An 8,080-nucleotide genomic window follows, 5' to 3' on the forward strand; every position below is an offset into this window, starting at 1 on the left:
TGGGCCAGGGTGGGGAGCAGGACATAAAAGATTCGGTCATTGGTGTTAGTGATGAAGGATCAGGTGGTGTTTTTAATAAGCCCCTCAGAAACCTTAATGGCTGGTAAAGTGAAGGATTCTTCTGATCGATGGGCTTTCAGCCATGATGGTTTATTATTCTGTAAAGCTTATGTTTACAAGCATGAGCCACCTGGTGGTGGAACAATGCTACTAAACCTATACACAGTCTAAAAGAATAGCTGCTTCAATACTTGTTTTAATTAGATTTTTAAGTACTTAAGCTTAGTACAACAAAATAAATAAAGCACGGTGGTTTGTTGTTAAATCTATTATTAGCTCATTCAGAAACCTATTTGAAATGTTCTGCTGTAACGTTTGACGATGTGAAGGAATCAGGATGTTTCTGCTGGATTTGTTGCATGAATGAACCAATCAGAAGCTTTGCTGGGTAATGAGCTGAATGAAAGAACCAGTAGGAATGCTGTATGCAGATGTGTGCGCGCGCCCCGGTGTGTGGAGCTGCAGGAGCGCGCAGTGTGAGCGGAGCAGTGGAGCTCGAGGGAGGAATCTCTCTTATTTTATTAGATATAATCAGTAATATTGAATTTTTTATAACGATTGTATCTTGTTGATGTTTATCTGCATTTGAAACCGTTATTGGAGTCACTGAGTGATATTTAACGGAGTGCACGTGAAGCGCATCTTTATTTCCGGTCTGTGTTCTCCAGCGCGCGCCCTGATGCTGTGCGGTGAAGTATAAAAAGCGCGTGCATGTGGCGCACGGATCCCGGAGCGCGCGCCGGGGAGCGAGGATGACGGCGGCGCGCAGCTCGTGCGCACTAGGGGCTAAGGTGGGGGGTTCAGGTACAACAGGAGGGGGGGATGGAGATGATGGAGAGGGGAGCGCGAGAGCAGCGCGGGATCAAAGCGGGGAGCGGAGACTCGTGCACCTGAACCTGGGGGTGCTGGAATCCGTCGCTACCGTGGGTGAGTGTTTACCCCCCCCCCCCCCCCCCCCCCAACCCGAATAATCGACCATTCATCACCCAGCATGATACAGAACCAAACTCTTAAGTTCCAGATGATCAGATTCCAGTTCACATCTGTAATTAACATCCACTAATAAAATACAGCTGCAGAATCCCACATTGGTTCCTGCAGTTCACATCTGCACACCATGCAGTGAACCATGATACTGGCTCCAGATCACTGTGTAGTAATAGGGTGGAAGTTGGTCCTACAGATGAAGATGATCCTAGAGATCAGCTCGAAAGATCAGTTTAGCTTTTTGGTTATTGATGCAAAGTCTCTAGTGAAAGTTTAATAAATGTAAACAATATGAAATAAAGAGAGACGCAATAAAACATCTGATTAATGTATACAGTATTTATTGATTGTATGAGTATAAATCTCACTGAGTTTACAGGATCTGCAGGTAAAAATAAAGCTGTTTATGGTTCGGTAGAGACGATGACTGGGTGAATGTGGGATGAATTGTTAATGTGAGTGATAATGAAGGTTATTGATGATTGGAGATCAGCTTCACTCTGAGCCACTCACAAATCAATAAATACCCTTAATACTCACATTATTTATTTATACACCACACACACACACACACACACACACACACACACACACACACACACACACACACACACACACACTGTTTTCTCTAACACCACACCCAGGGCATTAACACCTCATATTTACATGTGCATATGCAGTTTATTAATAATGTTTTTTTTCTATTTATGTGTTCATATGCAGGTACAGGAACATTTGGGCGGGTGGTGTTGGTGCAGGATCGGAAAACTAAAAGCTATTTTGCCTTAAAGTCGATGAAAATTGTGGATTTGATTCGACTGAAACAACAGCAGCATGTTCACAATGAAAAAGAAGTTCTGATGGAGGTTAATCACCCATTCATCGTCAAACTGTAAGCACATTTCTACAAACACCCATTCATTATCAAACTGCTGTAGATTTAAAACTGTATCAAATAATAGTTTTATATAAGATCATCTACAAATAATCTAAAATGTTTTTAAAAAAGAAACTTTATAAAAACAATAAAACTGAGTCCTAATATTTAAGCTCTCTAAAAATCATAGTAGAATTCTGTAGAGCTACAACAAAGTTTCAAATATTTACATTTTAATTCCTGCAGAGGATTTTACTGATTATAAACTTTACTAGCTGGGCAGAGCACAGACACATCTATAACCCTTCCCCTGTAGTGTGACTTACTGAGAGTCAAAAATCTATTCAGGAAGTTCCACGCAGTTTAAGATCTAATCTGAGCAGCAGAGGATTGTTGCTCAAAAGAGAATTAAAAACAAAATTCCGTCTGTATATTTTTAATGTAGCAGATTTTCAGAAAACACACAATAAACTTTTAAAAGTATTTAAAAAAAACTGTTTTTTTTTTTTGGATAAAGTATGTGTCTCAATCATTCAGTCACAGAAAAAGAACTTCTGCACTCAGCAGTAAGCGTGAATATAATTCTGATATAAATGGATGTATTTGTAATTACTGAGCAAATTTAATTAAATTTTTTCTAATGTAAACATGATTAGATCTAAACCAGCACACAGAGTCTGAATTATGAAACCTTGTCAGAAGGAACATAAAGAACCTCAGCCGTAATTCAAAAACCTCACATGCACCATTGTTGCCAATCATATGTTGCCATGCATGATTTTAAGGGGTTGTTATAATGTTTTGGCTCATCAGTGAATGAATGGGTCCTATCTGCACAAGTGCACAAATAATCCAATTGAAATGACTTTAGACTTTTGCTCTTTAATGTTAGCTAATCTGTTATGTATTGTTTAATATTGGATGTATTGTTGCATACTAAGTTAAAATATTTCTTTATTCACAGTCGACAGTACTATAAAAAGCATTTATCCCTAAATTACATCTGAGACGAAGCTATACAAATAGTTTAGGGGATGAATACTTTTTTTTGCTGAATACTGTTTAAATGTTTGTATTGGATTTTCTTTAAGATTTAATTTAAGCTTAAGTGGTTGAGATAAAGGATGATTAAGTCCTGAATTCTTATTTTGGGAAGGTACTGGACATGGCATGACGAGCGCTGTCTTTTTATGTTGATGGAGTTCATACCTGGAGGAGAACTGTTTAGCTACCTGCGCAGTCGAGGCAGGTTCACCAATGATATGGGTTTGTTCTTCTCCTCCGAAATTGTCTGTGCCCTCGAGTACCTCCACTCCAAAAACATTGTCTACAGAGACCTCAAACCCGAGAACATCCTGCTGGATCGCCACGGTCATGTCAAACTCACTGACTTTGGATTCTCCAAGAAACTTGTGGACAGGTGAAATGATTGCTCATACACTCACATTATCTACAGTCCTGTAAAAGATGTTTTCATTTATAATGTTAGTGAATGTTCATCCCACTGAATGATTACAGGGGACAAAGTTATGAAGCTCATTTGGCCTGTTGGTTACTTCATTAGTTTCCCAAATGTAATTGTTTGGTACATATTTGATAAAAATGGCCTTTATGATTGTCTTTGTGATTAATAATCTTATTTTTACACTACCTATATCAGAGAAATCAAAGCTTAAGCAAATAAAATCTCTTTAAAAAGTCACATTATGTTTTAAATGTATTAAAATTTTTTAATATAAAATGTATATGTTTCTAGTAATACAATTGTATTGATATATCTTAAAGTTATATAAGATGAGATGAAGGATAATGTCTTTGTGATTAAATAGTATTACATATAATATTTGTTACTGAAAGATTATCGTTATCACTTCATATCTATACCCGAATGAAAAGGAAGGTCAGAGATCGTAATGTAACACTTTTATTACATTTTGCTGCTGCTAAATGATTGGCTGATTGGAGCATTATATCAAAGATCAGGTGTCTAGGACTGAATGTTTAATGTGGTATTAGATTTAAAATATTAGATTTTATTGTAGTTAAATTGAATCTCCCTGTGGAGCTCATGGTGTTATAACGATTCTGTACATTTTGGATGTTCAAACAAAATGCAAAGAAGAGAAAAAGTCCAGAGGTGAACAGACACGGTAAACAGTGCAAACATTAGATTACAGCCAGAAAAATTTAAATAAAATGAAACTGAACATAAAAATCAAAGTTTATAAAAACAAAATAAAAAATTTAGGAATAAAAAGATGAATTTCAGTACATTTCAGTTTGATAACTTTGTTCCTTGTTGTGTTTTTGTTCAGTTCTGTGTGTAAATTCATGTTTTATCATTTCGTATAACAGAAACAATAACAGACAAAAAAGGTCAATTACTTTCTCACACCTGTGTGTGTGTGTGTGTGTGTGTGTGTGTGTTCTTATGTGTTTGTTTAGAACGTGTACATTATGTGGAACTCCGGAGTATTTGGCACCCGAGATTATTCAGGGTAAAGGTCATGGCCTGGCGGTGGACTGGTGGGCGCTGGGGGTGCTCATCTTTGAAATGCTCTCCGGGTAAAACAAAATTTTTTATTAAACTTTACTAAATAAATAACATTAATAAACTTCACAGTTATTATTTTTTCATTCACACGTCTTTAATTTGAATGATTCTTAATGTGGCACTAAAGTTTTATATATAAATAATAAAACTTTCATAAATAAACTAGTGTTTCACCCTGATTTTAGTCTGAAATTTCACTGGAATACATTCCCTGATCAAGTGTATTTATTTTAAGATTAAATTCAGGTTTTATTTTAGAACATGACTGTAATTATTTGGAATAGAAAAGCAGTGACATTATAGCTGAGCCAAAGCACCACTGTAGAGGTTTAAAATGAAAAACAACCTCTAGTGGCCCAATCAGGCTCCTGATCTTTACCCCATCCAGAATGACTGACCCGTTTTATAAATATCACTTGGGGCCAAAATTGCTTAATTTTAAGCAAATTTAATGAATTGACTATAGAGCTGTACCATATACAGAGAAACACAATATGCTCTGGTGTTCCTCTACCAATTGAACCAGTTCCTTAACCAGACAGTAGGAGTCACTGTTGCAGCAGCAAGGAATAAACTTATTTATTCTTGTTTTGATATTGTTTCAGATATCCACCATTTTTTGATGATAATCCTTTTGGTATTTATCAGAAGGTTCTTTCTGCCAAACTGAACATTCCTCACCAGCTCGATTTCTATGTCAAGTAAGCACCAGTCATACCAACCCAAGTATGTAAATGTGTGTACAAACTGTAAACATTTAACTGATGAAATATTTCACTGATAAAAGTAGAAAGAAAAGAATCACATTTAGAATTTACTGCCTGCGACACACTATAAATAAAGGAAACTAATTGTTGCAGTTTTGCTCGATATGAGACTTCAGCTGCTCAACAGTCCGAGCTTGCTGACTGTAATGCACTCTGTGTCTGAGAAGCTACGCTGTTGTAGCGAGTACAGAATAACACTTGGCATCATCCTGCTGAAATAATCATGAACTTCCTGGGAAAAGATGTGATGACGGCATGTGTTTTTCTAAAATCTTCATATACGCCTCTGCATTAATGGTACCTTCACACATGTGCAGGTCACCCATGCTGTGGGCACTGATGCCCCCCTGTACCATGTCAGATGTTGGTTTCTGATAACAGTCTGGTCTCTTTCTAGTCTTTGGTAGGGAGAGTTTTACACCGGCTTATCCTGGAAACAAAATAAACAGTGGACTCATCTGACTACAGCACACCTTCTGTCTGTTGGTCCATCTGAGTTTTGTGTAATAGAGTTTCAGTTTGCATTTCTTGATCATGTTTCCTTCACCTGTTACCAGCTCACCTGCTTATTGTGGAATCTTTTAAACACTGAACATTTAAAAGTGTGTTGCAAGAATTAAATTCTAATTATATTTACAAATTACAATGAAGTTGTAAAGTCTCAACAGAATGAACACATCACAGATTCTTCATTTAAAAATGTTTAGAAATGTTTTTTAGAAATGGACTTTGTGTGTATATAACACATAGTCCCCTCCACCCCTGCATTTAATAAACCATTTTTTGTTGATCTGGACACTTGATTTGGGTCATTGTCCTACTGGAAGATTAAATAATGACCCAGTTTAAGTTTCTTGGCAGAAAAACATTTTGTTTAAATGTTTTTGATAATGAAAGTCATTTTGTATGGATTGTGTGTAGAGATCTGATCAGGAAGCTGCTGGTCGTTGATAAAACAAAGCGATTGGGGAATCTGAAGGTGAGTCCTTATTATAGTCATTATTATATGTATTTATTCATTCATCAGTGGCATAAATTAAAGCTAACAGTAGCATTAGCATTAATAACATTAATTGTGGAATCTTCATTAATTATTCTCCTGAAAAAGCTCCCAGCTCATTGAGGTTTGATGGCTTTAATGCTGCAACTGATAGTACAGCTGAGATTTGATCTTAGCGGTGGTGGGTTATGCTCCACATGAGCACCATAAAGAACAAACTTAAAAGTTTAACACATTTATGAACCCTATCCCTAACCCTAACATGTCCAAAATAAAAGATAAACAGCTAAAGATTGTTAGTGGTTTAAACATTATTGCATATAGTGCCAATAATATTTTTATTTTGCAGATATTATTTACCATGTGCTGTAACACCAAAATGACACTGTCATGTTTTTTCCATATATTTTAGGGAGGTGCAGAAGATGTAAAGAAGCACAAGTGGTTTCAATCTATAGACTGGGACATCGTACCTCAAAGAAAACTAAAGGTAGAAATTCAATATTTCATTACTTTACTGTTAATACTTTTATGTTTGTCTTTTATTTTGTCATTAAAATGTATCACCTTGGATGGCACGGTAGCTGGGTGGGTAGCACTGTCGCCTCACAGCAAGAAGGAACCGGGTTTGATTGCTAGGTGGAGTGGTCTGGGTCCTTTCTGTGTGGAGTTTGCATGTTCTCTCTGTGTCTAGGGTTAGGGTTAGTTTTGTCTGGGTGCAGTCAGGTTAATTGGAGATACTAAAGTCCCTCCTAGGTATGTAAGTGTGTATATGTGTGTGTATGTTTGAGTGTGAGTGCCTGCCCTGTGATGGACTGGAGACCTGCCTTTCACCCAGTGAACTGAACCCACCGCAACCCTAATAGGGTAAATCTGTAGTAAAGAAGATAATGAGCCATCTAGCGGGCATAATTGGTAGTGCCTGCAGCAGAGGGGGTTAGGGTTAGGTGATTCTGCTAGGGCGGGACAACCGGAATATCTGGGTGGGGTCTTAAAAAAAAAACGCTGTGTAAGGACGCTGATTTGCAGATAGAGAGGTGCCTGTGCAGAGTGCATAGGTGAAACAGGGTTCCGCTAAGGGCTGTGTGCGGGTCGGAGGAGGTGTGAGCAGCAATATACCCACCTCACCTGCAATCAGGGATCCACCAGCAGCGGAAGACAGATTGACTACAATAAATTAGGAGAAAAACGCGTAAATAAAAAATAAAAAAAGAAGATAATGAGTGAATGTATCACCCTCAGATAAATGTTTTATTTATATTGCTACTATATTTATTATTTTATTTAGTTTGTCATTAATTTTTATAATAAGTTTTATATAAAACAAAATAATTATTGTTATTGCTACAAGCATTAGTATTATTAACACCAACAAAATAACAATCATAATAATAATAATAAGCAGTAGATATTGTTTATTTAATTTAAATGTTTTTGTTCATTTAGCCTATCATAGTACCTGAAGTGGCGCATGATGGAGACTCGTCGAATTTTGAGGTTTATCCAGAGGAAAAGCGCAGAAAGGAGCCGGCTGTTTCTCAGCAGGACCTGGAAATTTTTAAGAACTTTTGAATATTAAAGCGTATTTATCCCCGTAAACATATTTATATTAGTGTTTGTGTTTGCATCTTTCACTTTAGCATGTGTCGATAACTGCTTATATACAATAAAATCATGTTATTTAATGATATTAAACTGCACGATTTTATTACCTTCTACATTTCACTGAAATATCATTCAAAAATGTTTACAGATGAATGTTTACTGTTATAAAGCTAATTGTTCTGAAGCAGTTGGATTAATGTTTGCAAATCTGTGTTTATTAACCAACACAG

At 36.6% G+C, this 8,080-nt stretch overlaps 1 protein-coding gene across 1 annotated transcript; it reads left to right on the plus strand.

Annotated features, from left to right (window-relative positions):
- Positions 1-812: 812 nt before the first annotated feature.
- Positions 813-7,835, plus strand: LOC134323927 (cAMP-dependent protein kinase catalytic subunit PRKX-like). The gene is made up of 8 exons (XM_063005538.1): positions 813-987; positions 1,771-1,939; positions 3,081-3,344; positions 4,370-4,489; positions 5,084-5,179; positions 6,167-6,224; positions 6,658-6,735; positions 7,692-7,835. Exons 1-8 carry the CDS (start codon positions 813-815, stop codon positions 7,815-7,817), a joined length of 1,086 nt encoding a protein of 361 aa, XP_062861608.1. The 3' UTR covers positions 7,818-7,835.
- The last annotated feature ends 245 nt before the right edge of the window (positions 7,836-8,080 follow it).

Source organism: Trichomycterus rosablanca, chromosome 12, assembly GCF_030014385.1.
Source record: "Trichomycterus rosablanca isolate fTriRos1 chromosome 12, fTriRos1.hap1, whole genome shotgun sequence".
NCBI classification, from domain to species: domain Eukaryota; kingdom Metazoa; phylum Chordata; class Actinopteri; order Siluriformes; family Trichomycteridae; genus Trichomycterus; species Trichomycterus rosablanca.